This window comes from Conger conger, chromosome 12 (assembly GCF_963514075.1).
Source record: "Conger conger chromosome 12, fConCon1.1, whole genome shotgun sequence".
Taxonomy (NCBI): Eukaryota; Metazoa; Chordata; class Actinopteri; order Anguilliformes; family Congridae; genus Conger; species Conger conger.
In genome coordinates, this window is record NC_083771.1 from 31,519,940 (window position 1) to 31,541,782 (window position 21,843).

The 21,843-nt window shown below is 47.9% G+C and overlaps 1 protein-coding gene across 6 annotated transcripts in view; it reads left to right on the forward strand.

Annotated features, from left to right (window-relative positions):
• Positions 1–21,843, forward strand: part of mctp1b (multiple C2 domains, transmembrane 1b) — a 123,094-nt gene that overhangs the window by 69,226 nt on the left and 32,025 nt on the right. For all 6 annotated transcript variants that reach the window (XM_061262493.1, XM_061262494.1, XM_061262495.1 and 3 more), the window contains 8 exons: positions 361–491; positions 2,302–2,488; positions 9,354–9,447; positions 13,642–13,744; positions 14,349–14,451; positions 15,041–15,142; positions 15,449–15,523; positions 16,991–17,110. In XM_061262493.1, the coding sequence (XP_061118477.1) occupies positions 361–491; positions 2,302–2,488; positions 9,354–9,447; positions 13,642–13,744; positions 14,349–14,451; positions 15,041–15,142; positions 15,449–15,523; positions 16,991–17,110 (915 nt within the window). The remainder of the gene's footprint in view (positions 1–360; positions 492–2,301; positions 2,489–9,353; positions 9,448–13,641; positions 13,745–14,348; positions 14,452–15,040; positions 15,143–15,448; positions 15,524–16,990; positions 17,111–21,843) is intronic.

Here is a 21,843-nt window from a genome sequence, read left to right on the forward strand (position 1 = left end):
GCAATTTACTTGCCATTACTAGTGAAGTGGCTGCCTTTAATCGTGAACCTTCAGCTTGGTGGCGTGTTGCACCATGGTCCACGCACAGCAGCGATGCATTGGGGCTGAAGCACGTGGAAAAGAGGACACGGGAGCAGGGTTTCAGACGCTCGCATGACCCAAGTCACATGACCCACACAGCCACGTGTCCCACGTCACATGACCCGCAGTCACGTGACCCACATCACGTGACCCACGTCACATGTCCCTCACAGCCACGTGCCCCACATCACGTGACCCACGTCACGTGACCCACGTCACATGACCCGCACAGTCACATGACCCACATCACGTGATGCGCACGCTTCCTGTGCTCCCCAGACCATGCCGAAGACCCTGAACCCGCAGTGGAGGGAGCAGTTCGACTTCCACCTGTACGAGGAGAATGGGGGCGTGCTGGAGATCACCGTCTGGGACAAAGATGCTGGAAAGAGGGATGACTTCATCGGCAGGTGAGGACACAGCGGCCCCGCGGGAGACCTGTCTCCGAGCTCCCGTGTGACGCACCCTCCATCTCTCATCATGATGTACAGTACCCTGTTTCCTGTATGTAAGGGCCATGCCTTGCCTAGGCCTACCTTAACTGATGGCAGCACCTGCTATCCACATATGAACAGGCCGACAGCTTTGCAACGATCAAATGTGAGATGAAATCCAGTTCTATAGTGCATCTCTTCCCTTACAGTAAAGGGGATGTGTCTTGGTATCTCTCACCTGGCTGATGGAGTTTTGCTGTGGTTCACTGTATCTCTTCTGTGGCGGACAGTCAATGATTTTAATATTATTGGTCAGATTGGGTATGTGCCCTGAGCACTAAGAATCCTGCTGTAAAAAAAAAACTAAACAGGGAATAGCCAGAAAAATAGGCAGAAAAGTCAGCGGTGCTCTTGATACCGGTTCTCCTCGGTGTAGTGCTTGAATACTGAGCTAGCTCTCACTCATGAAGACACGCTGTTGTAGATGTTGTGGGTGGCTGCTGTACGTCTTCCTCAGACAAACGGCGACTCTGAATCTCAGTTCCTCCAGCCGACTCCCGGCCCTGGGAACTCAGCAGACGCACTCAGCGTCAGGGCGCGGCGAGAGCCGTGAGATTTATCTCTGAGCTTCCCGCCTGCAGCGGGGGCCCGTGGCAGCGTGGCCCCTGAATCGATTTCCTCCGCGCTTTGCTCCATCTGCCCCGACGGGCTCCGCTCGCGCTTACCTGCGCAGGATGTAGACGACGGGCCCAACAGGAAGTGAAGAATGGCCCCATTACTCAGGGCCCGCCGTCGGGGGGACCTCCGCGCGGAGGAGGGACGGCGGGAGTGGCGTCGGAGAGCGCCGTCAGCGTTAGCGGCGCCGTGGGGGTTCTGATGGAGTGGCGGTTCTTCACCACGGCAGCACCCAGGTGGTTTTAGAGGAGGAAGTACCCGGGTCGGCGAGGCGCTATAAAGGGCCTCGGCGATGTCGTTCGAGCCGGGGGAGTGTTTCTGGAACCTTCCTCCGACAGTCTGGCAGTAGGGTGGGCAGGGGGTGGACTGATGGCTGTGTCAGGATGGAGGGCAGTGATTCGACACTCTGCAGTGTTTGAACACGAACCCCATGGAGAGTGCTCAGTCGCTTGCCTTTATTGGGAAAATACATGCTTTGCAAAGTGTTGTGTACATGTTTGTGCGTTTATGTGTACATGTGTTGTGTGTATGTGTGTGTATATGGGTGTACATGTTTGTGTGTATGTGTGTACGTGTGTGTGTATATGGGTGTACATGTTTGTGTGTATGTGTGTACATGTGTGTGTATGTATATGTGTGTACGTGTTGGTATGTATGTACATTCGTTGTGTGTATGGGTGTACATGTGTTGTGTGTGTGTGTGTGTATATGTGTGTACGTGTTGGTACGTATGTGTGTACATTCGTTGTGTGTGTGTGTGTGTATGTGTGTACATGTTGGTACGTATGTGTGTACATTAGTTGTGTGTGTGTGTGTGTGTGTATATGTGTGTAGGTGTTGGTACGTACTCTTTGTTTGTACATTGGTTGTGTGTGTATATGTGTGTACATTAGTTGTGTGTGTGTATGTGTGTACATTAGTTGTGTGTGTGTATATGTGTGTACATTAGTTGTGTGTGTATATGTGTGTACATTAGTTGTGTGTGTATATATGTGTGTACATTAGTTGTGTGTGTATATGTGTGTACATTAGTTGTGTGTGTATATATGTGTGTACATTAGTTGTGTGTGTATATATGTGTGTACATTAGTCGTGTGTGTGTGTGCTCCAGGTCGACGCTGCAGCTGTCTGGTCTGAGTAAGGAGCAGACCCATAAGCTGGAGCTGCCTCTGGAGGAGGACAAGGGCACGCTGGTGCTGCTGGTCACCCTGACCGCCTCGGCTGCCGTCTCCATCGCTGACCTGTCCGTCAACAGCCTGGACGACCCCGCCGAACGCCAGCAAATCCTCCGCCGATACGTGAGTCCTGGCGTGACGTCACCGCCTGGGGGACGCCCGCATCAGCCACACGCAGGGGCCATGTGTGTCAGATAGCTGTTCGGCTGAGTTTAGCCAAAGAATGCATGTGTATATGGAGGTGAGGGTGGAGTTTGCAGGTTCTCTCAGTTTCTGCACGGGTTTCCTCTGGGTGTTCTGGTTTCCTCCCGCAGGATGGGTCAGCTGGCCCTTAATTTGGTGTTGCTGTAAAGGAGCATGCATGTGCAGTCCACTGATCCAGTATAAACAAGTTACAAATGTTTTGGAGGGAATGCCATGAATAGTCTGTGTCTGAGAATGAGTCTGTTAGTCTGAAATAATAGTTTATACATGATAAAATAGGGAGATCCTGGGATCTACTGTTAATTTCAGTCAGGGCAATGGTAATTCACACATTGGTTCCACAGTTAAAGAGCCTGTTTCTGTACTGCCCCCTAGTGGTGCTTCTTTGAAACTGCGTGCTGTGTGGAGAGCGACAGAGGCATTGCATGATTACATTACATTACATTACATTATTGGCATTCGGCAGACGCTCTTATCCAGAGCGACGTACAGTTGATTAGACTAAGCAGGAGACAATCCTCCCCTGGAGCAATGCAGGGCTAAGGGCCTTGCTCAAGGGCCCAACGGTTGTGGGGATCTTATTGTGGCTAGACCGGGATTAGAACCACCAACCTTGCATGTCCCAGTCATTTACCTTAAACACATGGACCGAGGGCAGGTGAGAATACGGACCCCGATTGGCCCAGAGGCCCACATGTGCCCCTCGGGCTGACAGCTCAGTGGTCCAGCCCTTCTCTGCTTCTGCTGGCTTCAGCAAGCCTACGCTCTGGGAAGCAGGAGAAAGGGACACTTTAGCGGGAGGAAAGAGGAGGGGAGAGGAGAAGAGAGAGGAGTAGAATAGAGGGGTGACCTGACGGGCCCTCACCAATGGCCTCGTCTCCCCTGCTGAAAGGAAGACAGTGTGACCCTCAGGGCCCCGGGGCCCCCACGCTCGCTGCGTCTTTAAGGCCTTAACCCTTCATCACCAGGACCGGGAGCCGTCACACACACACAGAGCGCACTGTCTGTCTGTCAGTCTGTCTGTCTGTGGGACTCCCTGGAGCCGGACGGTGCTCAGGGAGACAAAGGAGTCCGTCACAGCTCTCTCTCAGCTCCGCATCTACTGCCTCAGTCTGCCTGTTTCTCACCATGACCGGGCAAACTCAGCGAGAGCCGTCACAGGCTGGAACACATTCAACAGCTTACACGTGTCGGTCAGCAAATGCACTTTGCAAGTGTCAAATTTTGATTCTGTTGATTCTGTGTGTGCGTGTGTGTGAATGTTTTGGCATGCCTGTGTACTGTAAGTGTGTCAGTTCGGTCTGTACAGTCATGGGCAGGCGCTGTACAGTGTGATTGGCAGTCTCTACGGTGCGATCGGTCTGTACACTGTGATCGGGGGTCTCTGCGGTGCAATTGGTCTGTACACTGTGATTGGCGGTCTCCACGGTGTGATCGGTCTGTACACTGTGATCTGGGGTCTCTGCGGTGCGATTGGTCAGTAACAGTCACGGACAGGCGCTGTACGCTGTGATTGGGAGTCTCTGCGGTGCGATCGGTCTGTACACTGTGATTGGCAGTCTCTGCGGTGCGATCGGTCTGTACACTGTGATTGGGGGTCTCTGCGGTGCGATTGGTCAGTAACAGTCACGGGCAGGCGCTGTACGCTGTGATTGGCAGTCTCTGCGGTGCGATTGGTCAGTAACAGTCACGGGCAGGCGCTGTACGCTGTGATTGGCAGTCTCTGCGGTGCGATTGGTCAGTAACAGTCACGGGCAGGCGCTGTGCGCTGTGATTGGGCGTCTCTACGGTGCGATATCCTCTAAAGACCGGGTATTGGACGCTTGACCTACATATGCGAGCAGGCTGTTGATTGGCCGAGGGGGAGCGGAGCCTCTCTCTGGGCTGCAGTGGCACCAGACTCTCGGAGAGGGGAGCTCGTGGACCGGGACAGGGGCCGCACACGCCCCTCCCGCCCGCCGCAGAGAGGACGAGGGGGCTTATGGGTAATGAAAGGAAAAGCTATTCCCCCTCACACCTCTCTGGGCCATTTCTCCGGCTGTAGAGGATAGACACCCCCCCACCCCCCTCCCTCTCCCTCGCGCCCTCTCCCCCGCTCCTTTTCCCCGCTCCCTCCCGCTCTACGCAAACCCCCCCCCCCTCGCATTCGCCATTCAGTCTCGGGGCCAAACCGCCAGACTGGTTTTGTTGGGGGGGGGGGTGCGACATTAATTTCCCGCCATTATTAGCATGCTGCTCTTCCCGGGGCCGACGCCCTTTCAGCGGGGAGCGGCTCTAATAAAGACGTACCTTATCAGGCCCGGCAGATAATAACGAAGTGCCTGCTGTTAGCGGCGCCGCGCGCTCCTGCCGCAGATTAGCACCGCGCGCTCGGGCCGGTCCTCCTCCTCCTCCTCCTCCTCCGCTATCTGCGTGCCATCGGGCTCCGGCGGGGAGCTGGGGCCGCTCTCTCACCAGCGCGCCCCCCGTTATCGCCGCCTCTCTTTAACGCCGGCAGGGCCCGGGAATAAATAATATGTAATATTAAAAGGTAAATATGCCTTATTGTCGTCTCTGATACCAGGCTGAGCACCGGCACTCAGTTCCCCGTGTCTGCAGTGAGGAATGCGAGCGTTTCAGTGCGGCCTGCTATCTGTGCTGTACTGTGTGTTATTCATTATTATTCACACTGGATGTGCTGTTCGTTATATACCGAGTGGATATGCTTCGCTAGTGTTTACAAAACTTAGTTTTTAATATGTTACTCATTTATACAGTGGGGTGTTTATTCAAGCTGTTACATGTTTGGGAAACTCTGGGCTACATTTTGGTTGTTTGGCACTGTTTCGTAAGTTGCTTTGAACAAAAGTGTCCGCTAATAAAATTTAATCTAATGGCTGGAGATCAATCTATCTATGTAATGGCTGGAGATCTAACCGTTGCACCGTGGTGCCAGTTCCAATAGGGTGTATAATTTATTAAATATCAGAATATTTTATATATGCAGTGTGTTTCCATCAGTTGAGTCAGTGGGATGTATTGCCATTTCACAGACATGAATGTGTGCATTTGAGTGTAAGTTTTACCACCTCCATTGCGTGTATTGATTGTGGATTGAGTTTGGTTAGTTGAGCATTCTGTAACAGTCTGCCTCACCCAGTCACCCATCCCCAAAAAATCTTTATTAGAAATGGCCCATCTTCAGCTCTCTTACAACCCATTCTGCATGTATCCTGTCTTTTGGGGGAATATTTCCCAGTAATGGCAACCCGATTGTCAGTCATACAGTAAAACTTTTTATAAGATGACCCAATTTTTATTGAAGGGGTGCATTGTGGGGAAATGAAATTGCACATGTCCAATAAGTAATATACAGTTAAATGCATAAGTATTGGGACAGTGACACAATTTTTGCTGTTTTGTCAGTTGTAATTTGTATTCTAGTTATCAGGTGATCTGTGTAAGAATTATTTCCCTTCTTATACATAGCCCCCATTTACTGAAGCAAAATATTCTATAATACATTTATGTCCTTAAGACGTTGTTCCAGTTTAATATTCATCTATGTCCTTAAGACTTAGCTCCAGAACCAGGATTTTTGGATGCACTTTTTATTAAACACTTCAGTGGCCATTCTGTTCTTGAGGCTTTACCTGTGGTTCGCATCTTTCCACAAACCGATGTAAATACCCTCAAATTAAAGCTGACTGTCTGCACTTTAACCTCATATCCATTGTTCATATATATACATAAATGTCACAATATAGGCTTGGGGCCTGGGTCAAATGAGCGGACAGTCAGCTCCCTAATGAATGGTGTGAGGAGGTAAAGGTAGAGGGAGAGCTGTTAGCATTCCGTTTCCATGATGACATTTTGCCGGGCGGATATTAGACCCCCTCCCCGGGCGCCTGGCGACAGGGACGGTGAAATGTTATTCCGGGCCGGGAGAAAAGGTGAGCGTCGGCACGGTGACAGGCGTGTCGGGCCGCACGCCGCCCGTGACATTCACCGTCCCCGCCACGGGTGCGAATGAGACGTCATGGTGACAGGCTGTCAGTCCGCGCTGGGGCCTGGCTGACTCCTCCCTCCCCTGGCCCCGGACCCCGGACCCCCCCCCCCCTCCCCTGACGCGGGGGGCCGGGAGGACCCGGGGCGGCGGGGGGAATCGAGCCCCGCCGGCTTTCATTAAAGAAGGAAAGCGAAGCTGATCTCCAGAGCATTTCAGTCCCTCTGCCTGTCTCCGTATGTCAGAAACCCCCCCCCCCCCCCATCACCCCCCTAACCCACCCTGGGTAGGCTCTGCTGACAGCAACCAGCCCCGTGATCACGCAAAACCCCAATAAGCATAGCTAACCAGGTGCTCCATTTACTGAGAAATCACATATTCGACTTTTTCGTTTTTATTTCTCTCCTCCCACCCGCTCCTGCGCTTCTTCTTCTGTGGTTACATGACGATAATGTTGCATGCGCCAGGATCTTACGGAGTTTCAAAATGAATTAAGTCTGCGGCCCCGTCTCCGACTTGAGAAATTCAAATTATAATCACTCCTGTGGGTATGTGAGAAGGCTGGTGCCAGAGAGGGAAATAAATTGATGGAACTGCATTTTTAGTCCCTTAAAGAGGCAGAGCCTCAGATCTCTGCTTTGTGTTCACACCCCACATGACGGGTGCACAAGCAGTCCTGAATTACTGACACAGATAAGGGAGTACAACCTGTATGTGTGTGTGTGTGTGTGTGAATGCCTGTGTATGCGTTAATGTATATAATATAGATGTGTGTGCGATTGTGTGTGTGCGAATGCCTGTGTATGCATAAATGTGTGTGTGTGTGTGTATGTGTTGACATGCTATGTGTGCATTTATATCTGTGTGTGTTTATGTGCCTTTGTGTTCGGGTGTGTGTGTGCTAAATAACACAGCAGAAATGCACTGGATTTGCTTAAGTGTATCTGGCTCAGCGCACACAGTAGATACTTCCCCCTCCATCACCGTCGGCAGTCTGATCTATTAAGTGATATGTAAATGCTGCGCCAATCTGCGCCTAAAAACACGCGCGGCCCTCTCTGGCCCCGACGCGCCCGTGCGTCTGCGGGCAGGGCCGATAAAACGCCTTCACTGCGGGCTCCTCTCTGATGTGGCTCAGATCGTGACCTGTAATGGGACGATGCGGGGCCACGGTTGGCTTGCGGTGATTCCCGCGCAGAACCGCCGGAGCGGCCGTTCGCCCTTACTCCGCCATCACCAGGCATGAAGCATCAAGGCGGCCTGTAGCGTAGCGGTTAAGGTAAAGGACTGGGACACGCAAGGTCGGTGGTTCTAATCCCGGTGTAGCCACAATAAGATCCGCACAGCCGTCGGGCCCTTGAGCAACGCCCTTAACCCTGCATTGCTCCAGGGGAGGATTGTCTGCTGCTTAGTCTAATCAACTGTACGTCGCTCTGGATAAGAGCGTCTGCCAAATGCCAATAATGTAATGTAATGTAATGAAGCGCCGCAGCCAGAGAGAGCCTCGGACGCCAAGTGGCGGCCGACACTTAGCCCCGGCCGGGACCGTCTCAGACGTGCGTGAAGTCGCTGGATCGTCTTTTCAAACGGACGGCCAGTTGCATCAAGCCACTTCAGCACTCTGTCCTTCAGGACACGGTTTTATTACGCATTTTATTTGCGCGCTCATTTTATCAGAAACGTTACGCACCCTTACTTGTGACCTTAGCACTTACTGATGAATTAATCACACTTAATGACAAATAATCTCCCCCCTATCTCTTCATTCTCGCTGATGTAATAGGTAGCGCTTTTAAGGCTCGGCTGAGTAATGAACTGCTAGTCTGTACTGGAGTTATGACCCCACTTAACCCCACTCTTGCTCTGAACCTTAGCCTTAACGTTACCCTTTTTACCACCGTGTTAGCTCTGTTCCATGTGCTGTTGTTTACTCTTCCCCACAGCCTGTAGCCTCGTCACTGGGACCTGGAACATTGGTGGTTCAAACCTTGGTGTAGCTGCAATAAGTTGTGCCCTTGAGCAAGGCCCTTAACCCCGTATTGCTCCAGGGGGGATTCTCCCCCACTTAGTCGAATCAACTGCAAGTCACTTTGGATAAAGTGTCAAATAACAACTTATTATTACTATTATTGATTATTTGAAATCAGGAAGCAGGGGTAGAGCAGTTGGCACTGTTGCATAAGGGCTGTGCTGGTAGTACCTCAGTAAGACCACCTCAGTTTGCCAGGCATAGAGGCACTGTTACAGTTTCACAGCCCCCTTTCCGGTCTCTGGAGACTATCACTCACCTGAAACAGCTGTATTTGATGGGGGGAGGAGTGAGGGGTCCACTGATAGCTCTGTTTGGGCACATTAGCTGGATATGTAGCCCTTTATGGGGTAACTGCACCGCTTTACTCAGTAAAATACAGCACTGAAATGGTATTACGGTGGGAGCAGGACAGAGACGGCTCTCTCAGCTGCTGTGGAAATGGGGGATAATGGCAGGTGTGTTGGTTACAGTGCACTCAGAACTGTGCTGTTTAAGGCAATGCCGGAGGCTAATGCTTCGCACGCACCTGGAAACTGTGTTTGTGCAGCCATTCATTGTTTGTTGTCTTTGCTGCTGTTGTATAAATGAAAGCGTCCCCCTGTATCTTTCTCTTTCAACGATATGACCGTAAAATAGTGAGCAGATGCACGAACGTGTTGTGAGCGAGACCGCATCCCTCTGCCCCTGAAAGGGAAGACGTTTTCAGAACAGAATGTAACGCCACAGCGCACGTTAAAGAGCTGCTCACACGCTCTCTCTCTTCGCAGAGCTTCCTGCGGTCCTTCCGCCACCTGAAGGATGTGGGCACGGTTCAGGTGAAGGTCATCGGAGCAGAGGGTCTGATGGCAGCTGATGTCACAGGTAAAGCTCGCCATGGGTTCTTAAAGGCACGGTATGCATTTTTTCTGTCATTTTCTGCTTCATTAGCTATTTCACCTCCATGAATTTGTGCTGCCAAAATACATAGAAGCAGCAGTATTTTATTCTTATATTGAGACTTAAAATGTTATTGTTTGTTATAATAAGACTGTCAGTAAAATATTACCAATGAGGTAAGTTTCACTTATTTCAAGACTTGCCATTTGTCACACAAACATTAACCTAACACAAGCTAGTGTTTTTGACCTGAGAGAAAATCTCAATTACAATTCTAAGTACAAGACTAAAGTGCTTGTTAAGAAGGTAACTTTTTGCAGTGAGCATCATACAGACAACGAATGCAAGGTAGTATACATATTGCATTACACTGTAAAATGTCCTAATTTTAATATGAACACATCTCATGACATTGGAAGTGAATTTCTGATGTGGGAACACTGCAGTTTGTTCATACTGGCTTTGTTAGTGTTGTGTGTACAGTATGCACTCACTGGTTGGTAGACCTGTTGCAGCAGTTTTCGTCCTGCAGGCTTTGCTGGGCCAAAAGAATCAATGAGCACATTTCTGATTGATATGAATCCTTTATTATGTTCTGTTGTTCGTATAGGCTGCATTTCAATCAGCATTATAACAATTATTAAAATACTGTGCCATATTGGTGAGTAGGATACCTCAAACACTGCAAATAATAGAAATAATAAAATATATTGAGACTTAAAATCTTATTTCTTTTACTTTTTTGCTCAATAAGACATAATGCCGACATTGCAAAAAATGCAAATGAGGTGAGACAATTTCACTCATTTCAAGATTTGCCAATGGGGTAAAAAAAAAAAATCACTTGTTAAAATAAGGTAATATATTCTGCTTGAGAGAAAAACTCTTAAGAAAAGATCTTAAGTCTTATTACGAGACTTATTACAATTCATTTGTGGTGAAGGCAGTGAAAGGCTCTGTTCCCTGCAGGCTTGAGAAGTAAGGACTCCCAGACACCCACACATTCGGCGAGAAACGTATTAACTCGCCGCAAATCCGAGGGCATTCCGAGCCGCTTCGGAGTGAGGGGAGTTTTGTGGTGTGACAGCTCAATCTCCCTGAGTGAGCGGAGCTGCAGTCTGGCTTCACCCAAAGCCCTGGGTGGCACCTTTTTTAAAAAACAAAAAAAAAACTTTTTTACAACTTTTTCTGTGAACCATCGGTGTGAAGGGCCCTGTGTGGGACAGGACTGGAGAGGGTGGAGCGGAGTGAGGAGATTATTGGGGACGTTCAGGGCGGAGGGTGGGTGCGACGGGGTCCGAGGCTTCGGAGAGCTGTGGCCTCAGTCCTGTATCATGGTGTTCATTTGAATATCATCATCTGCGCTAAAGGGTTTCTTGTAAATTGAGTACTTATTGAAGTCCAAAGGTGACATTGTTATAGCACGGATGATTCCTGGGGTTGTCTGTCCTGTTGAGGTTGTTGGGCTACTCTGCAGTCTGGTTTACCGTACGGCCGCACAGAAGCACATCTCTATCTGACTGTGCGGTGGGTCAGGGGTGGGGGTGGGGGGAGCACCCAGACCGTCTTTTGAAAAACCGAGGATCAGCATTCTGCAAAACAGGCGGGCAGGCATTCGGCAATGGGGGGGGGACAGGTGGGATTTCGGGCGGTCTGTTCACTTCTCTTCTCCCTGGAATTAAGACGTGTTCAGTAGCAGGCCATTCCCCTCGACCCCCCGCACCCCCCGCCCGAGTCACGCCCCCCCCCCCCCCCCCCCCCCCCCGCACGGTTCAGTCTGACCCCCCGTGCGGGCCGCTGTTCCCAGGGGAACGGCCTTCCTGCCAATCTCTGATTTCACACTCCTCCAGCGCCCGCTCGCCCATCGCCCCCCCCCCCCCCCCCCCCCGCACCCACACCCTCCCCATCGCCCACCCGCTGTGCTGACAGGCACACAAAGCCCTTTAGAGCGAGCTGCGCTCCCATTGGCCAGCTGGGCAGGTGTCAGGGAGCAAGGTTACGGCCCGACAGTGCCGCGCCTTTTTAATAAAGAGCTCACACTCTCACATTCAAACACCGGAGCTCTCTCCCCCTCTGTTTCCCTCAAACACTCTTCATCCCGCTCGCTATCTGCAGTACCTTCTCCTCAGTACCTCACGCTTCATCTGTGTTCAGCAAATAACAACAACAACAACAGCAGAACCAACAATTATAACAATAATAATACTAACAATAACAATGTTGATGATGATAGTGATGATGGTGATGATGATAATGTTTAGATTTAGTGTTTACTTGAACGTTTGTAGCCAGATATTGTTCCTTGATAAACCCTGATAAATAAATATTAATGTATATACTAAAGACATGCAAGAATGGATACAGTATAAACCTTTTTTTATTAATGAATGTCATATCCTGCATTGTGTCAGATCACTGAATGTACACCTACTGAGCACTTTATTTATTTATTAGACTTTCTTTTTTACTTATTGGTCTTCTGCTGCTGTAGCCTATCCACTAAAGTTTATTAACATTTTTATTATTATTATAGTAAGAGCACCCCACTGTCGTAATGTGTAGCTATTTGCTTTACTGTCACCTTCCTGTCAGCTTTGACCAGTTTGGCCCTTCTCCTCTGACCCCTCTCATTATCGATGCATTTTAGTTTTTTTGCACCATTCTCTAAAAACTCTAGAGATTGTTGAGCGTGAAAATCTGCAGTTTCTGTGATATTCAAACCACCCTGTCTGGCATCAATAATCAGTCCAAGGTCAAAGTCACTTAGACCACATTTCTTCCCCATTCTGACATTCGGTCTGAAAAACAGCTGAACCTCTTGACCATGTCTGCATAACTTTATGCATTTAGTTGCTGCCACAGCAGCTGATTAAATATTTGCATTTGCAGGCTGATGTACAGGCCTACCTAATAAAGTGCTCGCTGAGTCTATGTACCAATGTGATTGGGACTTGGCATATGCTATGTACGGTATTCTCTGATGTGCTTCCTAATCAATATTTCTCAGAGGAGGATGTTATGTGTAGACAGCAGTGGCTTTCAGGTGATCGCAGTGACATTTAGTTAGCCTGACAATGAAATGTCCCACTCATTGTTGTAACATTTTAAGAAACATTTGGGAATCAATCAGCATGTTATGCTGTTCACACATAAGTGAATGGTATAACTAGTGCACCTTCTGTGTGAAGACCTTGAAAATATTAACTGCAGAATGAATTCATAACAATGCCTATTAGAAAAATGAGTATGCATGTAGTTCAGTCGAGTAGTAGATTTATGTATGTGAGATATTTTAATTGAATAATGTAATAATTTGTGTACATTTTCTAAAAAGAAATTCTGTTTAAATGCCTTTCTTAAGGAAATTTTTTTAAAGAAAAAATCAAGTGTAATAGTTAAACACCACTAGGCAAGTCTAGTTCAGGTGGACTCTGGATACAGACTGTGGGGTCAGAAACTGTAACCTTTGACCCATGATTTTTTTGGCCATAAATGGTAATGTAGGTAGGTTTCATGTAGGTTTCAGAATATACTTCCGTCCAATTTCAGTCACTGAATGTCAATGTCAGTAAAATGTCGCATGGAACGTGGATTTGAATGCTTTGAATCTATGGGAAAACAATATGTCAGTTAGCATAGGAGAATATCTGGATATCCGGATAGCCAGCTTTCAAATTGAAGTATTGGCAGCCATTTTAGAGTACTTTAGATGAGTTAGCAAAGTGTCGCTAGCTATCGTTAACTAGTTGTGGTGGTAACACTACTTAGTAAGAGTGAAGAGAAGCTTGTTGGCTATCTGCTTTCCAAAACCAAACATTTATACTACCGAGTTTTGTGCGGCATTAATTGCTTGCGATGAGCTGTGCCAATGCAGAGCAGCAGTTTGCCTTTTAGAGACGCACGTTCTGTTCATGCCTCTTCAGGCACTTCTGTTTCAGCTCATCGGACAGCCTGAAGACTACTTGTTGGCGACACTGCCTAGCTAGATTAAAACATGAAAGCTTGTTGATTATGACACAGATCAGCAGTGCAGGGAGTGCTTGTGTCCTGTCTGTAATGTGGACGATCGCACTTCCTCCCTGTTAGTCCCTGTTATTGAGCATGAAAATAAAGTCAATAGATGATATTGTGTTGTGAACGTAGGGGGACTGCTGGTTGACAGCTCTCTCCCTCTCCCAGGGAAGAGTGACCCCTTCTGTGTGCTGGAGCTGAGCAATGACCGGCTGCAGACACACACCGTCTACAAGAACCTCAGCCCCGAGTGGAACAAGGTCTTCACCTTGTGAGTCCATGCACACACGCACACACACTCACACACATACACACACACACACACACCGTCTACAAGAACCTCAGCCCCGAGTGGAACAAGGTCTTCACCTTGTGAGTCCATGCTCACACACACACACACACTCACACACATACACACACACACACACACACACACACACACACACACCGTCTACAAGAACCTCAGCCCCGAGTGGAACAAGGTCTTCACCTTGTGTGAATAGAGTGTTCCTGCATCATCATATTTGTGCACTGATTGATTTGGTTTAGAAAAGAAAAATTTAAATGTGTCCTCTCACTCAGTTTCTTTCCAAAATTTATTTGAGGAGCGATGAAAAGTGCAGCAGCATCTGGGCTAGCGCTTGTCTTTAAGAGTAACCTCAATTTCTCTCAACCAGCTCCCCAGGCAGCTAGTTTTCAAAGATATCATTAAAAAGTGAATTAATAGCCCCTTTTTTACTCTAAAAAACCTGGTCACACACAAGGTTTAATGTATTAATGTAGTCGCTGCTTCAGAGATTCTAGAGATGTTTATTTTTAGCGGAGAGTAACCCCTTCACCGCCTGTCTCCTTCCTGCAACGCTTCCTGGGCGCAGTAATGTGTCCGACATCCACGCCGTGCTGGAGGTCTCTGTTTACGACGAGGACAGAGACAGAAGTGCAGACTTCCTGGGAAAAGTGGCCATCCCCTTATTAAGAGTGAGTTTCCACCCCCTATCACTTCCAAAGTCTTCCCTCATTGGGAAAACAACATATTTTATAGAAAGCTATCCTTTTGTTTAAATAAAATATTTTGATGAGATGGAGTCAGAGGTGGATAGCAAAAGGAATAGATCCTATGCTAAATTTTATATTTTCACAATTTTATATTTGTACTGTCTTTTTTCACCTGTTCAAATTATTCCATTGTTGTTCTACTCTATGTACATATTTTCAAATATGGCTAAAGCATTTTCTACTTTTCTTGTTTTCAGAAAAAGAAAAGTCTTTTACAATCAATATGCTTTGGCAACCTGTATTTTCAATGTCATGCAATAATGAATGTGATATGAAATGGAGGGGGGGGGGGGTTAGAGAGAGACAGGAAAAGAGAGAGAGGGAAAATTGTGCCAGGATCGCCCACGCACGCCCATCTCTCTGTGACAGTTGGCCTCTGGTATGAGCAGGCACTTGTCAGAGACGGTTGTCTCAGGCCCTCTGTGCAGCTGGGGGAGGTCAGAGGTCAGGGAGGGAGTGTATTCATCAGGGCCTTCTGAGATGGGCGACTGTCATGTCCTCTTTCCTGCAGATCCAAAATGGAGAACGGAAAGCATACGCCTTGAAGAACAAGGAGCTGACAGGGCCGACCAAGGGGGTCATCTTCCTGGAAACAGACGTGATTTTTAATACTGTAGGTCTCGTCTTCTTTGTCTTTTTTTTTATTCTGTGTCCCAGAATTGGCTTTTTTATTTTTTATTGATACCACTCGCCCTCCCGTACCCACCACTCCGCGTCCTGTGTTGTGCTTATGTTAATTATTTACCAGAGCTGTGTGTGTGTGTGTGTGTGTGTGTGTGTGTGTGCATGTGCGCACGTGTGTGCTTTTCGTATGTGAAATGGTCTGTGAGATTGAAAGCGATTGCCTAATGTTTTTCCCTGTTTAACATATTTTTGCGTTGCTTGTGGAACTGTAGCAGAAGGGTTTGTTTTCCCACAGATCAAAGCTGGCCTGAGAACCTTAGTCCCAATAGAACAGAAGTACATTGAAGACGAACCCAAAGTTTCTAAGCAGGTAATATTAATATTCCTAGAGAAATAATGTGTGTCCTGTATATGACTCTCGCAACTCGTAAAGCATACAGAACTAGGCACGCTGTGAATGAGGTGCCCCTTTAAAACATTCAGATCTGCGTTTAAGAGGTATCAGATATTTGGATATTTGTTTTATAAATTGTTATTTGTCTGCAATAATTGTACAGGTGTATTTACGCAAGGCACAAGAGGCTGCTATATGTTATATGGTTAATATAGTCTCGGCTAAAAGGCATTTTTATGCATGATGCACGGCATGGGCTCATTGCTTGCTGTTACAATACGGCCACTACATATTAAATATATATTTTCCATAAAATTTTCCCTTGTTTGTTGCACTGTATAATTTATTGAGGCTTTTCTCAACAGTTTATTTATTGAGGCTTTTCTTAACAGCGGTCAGTCCAGTGTTGGCTGCTCACTCGTCCAGTCTCTTGTTAAAGGTGCGCAGTGATGTTACACACAGTAAGGCGCGCAGGCGTGTCACAGCCGGCACTATGTTGCGGATTTTGACGCGGCTTTGAACGCGACGTGCGGCGCAGCTGAGAGGGGCTGTTCCGGACTCTTCTCTGGGTGCTGAATAAAAACGTCGTGCTCTCCTGCTCTCTGTGAGCGCGCTGCTGTGCGCCGCATTGTCCCGCCCCGCCAACAAAGGGCTGAATCGCAGGGGCCGGCCCCTGATCACACCGCCACAAAGAGCCCCGCGGCTAAAACAGACGTCCCGCCCGGACCTCCGTCCTGCTGGCAGCCCCCGGCTCCCTCGCTGTGCGCTGCGGAGCCGGCCTGGCGTTTCTCCACACCTCCTGCTCTTAAGCTGTCCGACTCAAATTCAGATTCAGCTTGCTTTACTGACGGGAAATACATTTGTAAATACTGGCAAAGCGGGAAATTGCAATAAGAGTGAACATCCTCAATACAATAACAAAAACGCCCACAATAACACTCAAATCTTTTATATTGAATTAAATCACAATCTTCTATGTCTGTTAGAATGGTTGATTGACTGTAGATTACTTTGGATAGCTGGTTCAGATGATGGTTCTGCCTGCTCTTTTAAACCTCTGTTTGTCTGCCTCCTGCCATCTCTGCTCTGTGTATGGAATGGAATATACTGAAAATATATCAAAATAAAATATATTATATACTGCTCTTATTATGACACTTCACAGCTCATGGACAAATATGCAGGCTATTGCTGCATTCAGATATCACAAAATATTACAATAGAAATAACACTTTTTGTTATTTTCAAAAAGTTCCACATATTTGCAGTATATTTGTGTATGTTACGGCCTGTCTAATCTCTTGTCTATATGTACACGCTATCCAAAATGACTTGCTATTTCTATGCTATTTAATTTACAGATATCTCTGCTTGTCTGTGTGCTTGTTTTAACCTGGTGTCCGTCTGTCTGCTCCATCTGAATGTCCTGTCCGTGTTCTCCAGCTCCTGCAGCAGAACTTTAACCGGCTGAAGCGCTGCATCCTGGTCCTGATCAACGTGGGTTACTATGCCAACAGCTGCCTTGAGTGGGAGTCGCCCCAGCGGAGCATCAGCGCCTTCCTGGTGAGGGTCCACCCCGTCCCAGCATCCTCTGCTCCCAATCTCACCCCTTCCCCCCCCCCCCCCCCCCCCAAATCTTGTCCGTGCCTCGGCGGTCACTCAGAAGACCCCTTCCCATGGTCTTTAGAAGCCCTTATAGTCCTCAAAGTTCTGGAAAATAACGCAGCATTGGCCAAGGCACAATAAGATTATTATGTTTGTTGCTGAGAACTTTCGCTTCATACTTTATGCTCAGTTTTTTATATGAATTGTTCCTTTAGAAACGTATACTGGCTCAGCATTTGCATTGTGCAGTAGACGGTAGTGGTTTGAATTGCCCTTGATGCTTATAGACAGGCCACACAATGCAGGTTGTCATGTAGACCAGGAAAAAGGAAGGGAAGTCTGCACTGGCTGCCCTTTTCCACATCACTTCTGAGAGATGGGTTTTGTTAAAATGTCCGACCTGTGAATGCTGGTCCCTGGTGTTTAAGCCCTGTGTGGGTTAGGGTAAGGGTTAGGGTTAGGGTTAGGGCAGGTTGCCCATGAGGTTAGGGGTTAAGGTTAGGGTTAGCATCAGTTTGTGACATGCTGAGACAGCCCTTTCTAAGGCCTGCTGGTGACTGACAAACCGCTCAGATATCTGCTGGCAGGAGTAACAGTGGCCTATATATGGCAGGAATGGTTTCAGTTAGCATGCTGTGCTGGAGATGCTATGCAGGCTGGAGGTGGTAGTATTGGGCACATGAAAAGTGAACTTCAAAGGAGCTCCATGAGCAGAACTAGGGGCCAAAGGGGGAAATTCATTGAATTGTAAAAGGTAAATTTTACTCCATTATGATGATATATTTTTTACACATTATGTTGCATAGTTATGAGTGTGTATAGGTATGAGTGTGTGAATGAATGGTGTGTGTGCCCTGCGATGGTCTGGCGGCCTGTCCAGGGTGTATTCCTGCCTTTCGCCCAATGTATGCTGGGATAGGCTCCAGCCCCCCTGCGACTCTGTTCAGGATAAGTGGGTTAGGATAATGGATGGATGGATGGACATTATTTTGCATGGAGCATGTTGAGGCTTGACGTAGTGCCGGGTACTCTGTAGTCTGCAGGTAAATGGCAAATCTCGATGGGCTGAATGGCCCGGTCCCATCATGATGTATTCATATGTTCTCCTGTGCGTGATATGGTGTGATTGATCACAGTGTGGAGCAGAGGGTAGAAGGTGGGGGGGGGGGTTGAATGCTGTGACATCACGTCCCTGGAGGGAACTGTGTACCGTTAGCATGGGCTAACGTGAAAGTGGCAGCGCCGTGCTCTTATCTACGGTGAAGACGTCAGACTTGCTCTTGTAAAAACGGGGTTTGAAATGGGGCAGACACCGTCGCACTGGTTCCTGAGGAAATTCTACACAAGACTTAATTAATAGTCTCCGCTCCGGTTTTTCTCTCTCTCTCGCTCTTTCTCTCTCTCCCACTTGCTCTCTCTGTCTTTTTGCTTCTCTTCTTCTTTCTTCCTACCCCTGCTGACATTTGAAAAGCCCCTATTCTGCCAGCACATATTATACGCCCAAAAAAAAAAAGAGAGGAAAAATGCATAATTGGACAACCGAGCTGTCAGGGAGAGGACGCCCTTTCTCAAGTTCCCGAGTCACAGGGATGTACTACAAGACAAAGTTAAAATCTTTTGATGCCATTCTGCATAATTTGCTGTTGGACCTGTCTGTTAGCTTGGCCCTGGCGTCTCCGGGTGCCCGGAGTGCTCCAGCGTTTAGCATTAACATTTGATTTAGCGCATATTTCTGTGTCTGCGCCGTGTCGCAACGAGCGCGGGTCATCCCGTCTCCCGCTAATTTGGAACGGAGGGGTGCGGGGATGGGGTTGGGGGGGGGGGGGGGTGCTCTTTTGGTTCAGAGAATCCGTGAATTTGTTCTCATTTCTTCCCCCCGTGCATAGCACAATTCTATGCCTAAGTGTCTTTGTTTGATCCTGTTATTTTCTTACAGCTATGTGACCCTGTTTTAAAATAACAGCTTCCAGCTGAGGTTATTGCCTGTCCTCTTGCAATTTCAGAACTTAAATCTGCACTGCCCAAAATACTTGCTTGAAGGCTTCCCTTTTTATCCTCTAGTTATGAAATTACACGCAAGAATACCCCGTAGATGAAAATTATAATTATTGAACTCGGAGCGCCTCGCCTAATTGTTTCAGAGTGTTGATGTTCTACAGAGCAAAAATCTGAGTGATAAATCAAAGCTAAACAGTGTTTGTATGACTTGCCCCGCAGGGACATTTTGTACTCTCTCAGAGTTATAAGTACTACATCACAGTGGTCTTTACACTGGATATTTTTCTGTGTATCGAGCAGGTGCTGCCTTGATGGGGAAACACAGTAACCAAGGGTAAGTGTCTGGTTGGTCGTGCTGCGGGGTCACGTCTAGATGACTGCCCTCACAGGGGTGATAGAGAAAGGCTGGCCGTGTCTAACGACCTTCCTTCATGGCAACGCACTTCATTTGCGCGTTGCGAGGCTCTTCGGCCTTATTCTCCACTTAATTTCAAGCTTCATTTTCACAGAAGAAGCCAGCCTGCCTCTGAGCTGACTGGACTTTCGGTGACCCAAGCTCTTAGTCTGGAAATGAATAGGGGTGATCTGTTTCATTCGCTCCACCCTTTTTTTCTCTCCACTTTTCCTCTAAAAGAGAAAAATAAGCTTGAGAGCTCGAAAAGGGCATCAGCTCAGAGGGGAATGTTTTGGCAGCTATGTTCTGCGGTCGTGTAGATTATGGAAAAGCGGAGATGAGAAATTGATGGAGGACATGCTGGAGTCCTGTGACTTTGATTGCCTTGTCTCTGGGGCTCCCGGTCTCTTGCATAGGGATACGGAATAGGTTGAACCAGCAGTGTAGAATTGTTTTGGGGGAGGGGTGCTTGGGGACTCGTCCGGGATTGATGTTGTGCCGCCCTGACGGGCCCCCCGGTGTGGCACGGGACGCCACGGGGGCCGATTGTTACAGCGACGCAAAGTTAGCGGTAGTGTCACCCGGAGACGGGGCCGCAGGAATGATCTTGTGTGAACTCACCGCGCGCCAGCGACCCCTGCTGGAAGAGCGGAGACCTGCGGTTCTCTTGAGTGTCCTGAGGTGCACACGAAAAGCCTTCCCCTGACTCACGTCCGTGCGAGTCTTGACTCCCGAACTGTGGCATCAAAAGGAGCGGCAGCTAATGTCATGTCATGTGCAGTGGAGGACGGCGCATGCTTGCGTGTTCTTCCCCGAATAGTGGAGGTTTCAGCGGCGAGAGCAAGGGGCTGGGGGGCATTAAAATGTATGGGGGGTAGAATTGCTTGATGGTTGGGGAGGAGCTTGCATCCAAAGGGTCTGTCACTCAAACCGTGACTCTGATTGTGTGTGAGGTGAATGGAGTTGCCTCTAAAGGCACAGAAAACATGACCCCCCCCATAAAATATGCCTATTGGTGCAACCACTCTGCTGCACTTATCTTTTTACTTTCTAAAGAGAAAAAAATCTAATTATTTAACTTAAAAATATCTGGCCTCTTAAACTAGGCCTGAGGCAATATATAAATTAATCAGATACATTTACTTGTTTAAGTTATATGGGAAACAGAACTGATTTAAGAATAAAGTTTTCTTTGCGGGGAAGGTAGCCCTGAAAACTTGGCTTAGGAAATGCCTTCGGCAGATCTGACGGGATTTTAAAGCACAGCGATCCTGCAGATGTTATTTCAGCTTTCCAACACGCTGAAGACACAGCCATCATTGTGAATGACCGAGATGTCAGCTCTGCTGTTTTTGAATTATGTGCGTGTTCAGATCTCTGGGCGTGAAACGTTTATTGTTACAAGCACTTGCACATTTAGCACTTTTTAACTATGGGCTGCAATTAGTGAAACCGTTTTTTGTAGAAAATGGAGCCTTTTAAAAGAGTGTGTGGGTTCTGCTGTGTTCTTGTGGTGAAAATCTAGTATGAGATCGTGGGTTCGATTTCCAGTTGCGGCCTTGTTGTGGTACTCTTGAGTACTGAAATGCATGAAAATATCCAGTTATATAAATGAATCGTATTTTGTCTGTGTAGGTCACTCCGGGTGCCTGCAAAACAAATTAAAGAGAAATGAAAGTGACTGTGAATATTGAAAGGCAGAATTTAAATGGTGCCCCCATCCGATGTAAGCTGGTTAATGGTGTCGATGGTTCTGCTGCAGTAAAACTCCCCATTATCCACGCACCTGCACACCTGGCCACAGCAATGGGCACTCCGCTCAGGGTGGCCAGATTGGGGGATTTTATTACAAACACGAGAGAAATGGATGGGTTGAGTTTCAGAGTAAACATGTAGTGGAGTCATGGGGTAATTTTCAGAGTTGGAAAAGCGTATGTACTGAAATGTACTGAAGGGCAGCATGTTAAAAAATAATTGCAGGTGTAGGGACAATAATGTACTTGCACAAGGTTCAGTGCTTCCAGTTTTTGTTCAGTGCTCCCAGTTTTTGATTTATGAACAGACTTCCATCTAGAGTTTTCGAGTTTCCGGAGGAAAAATGTAATGGGGTCATGTCTGTTTTACGGGATTTTACGGGATTGTATCATGAATAGACTGGAAGAACAATATCCTAAGTTCTGGCAACCTTGACACCGTTACCCCCCCTCTGGAGGGGAACGGGCCCTGGCGCTTTTCTGCGGTAACTTTATCTGAAGCGGGTGGGAACATGGCCGCCCGGCGTCAGCCCGGGGGAGGGGAG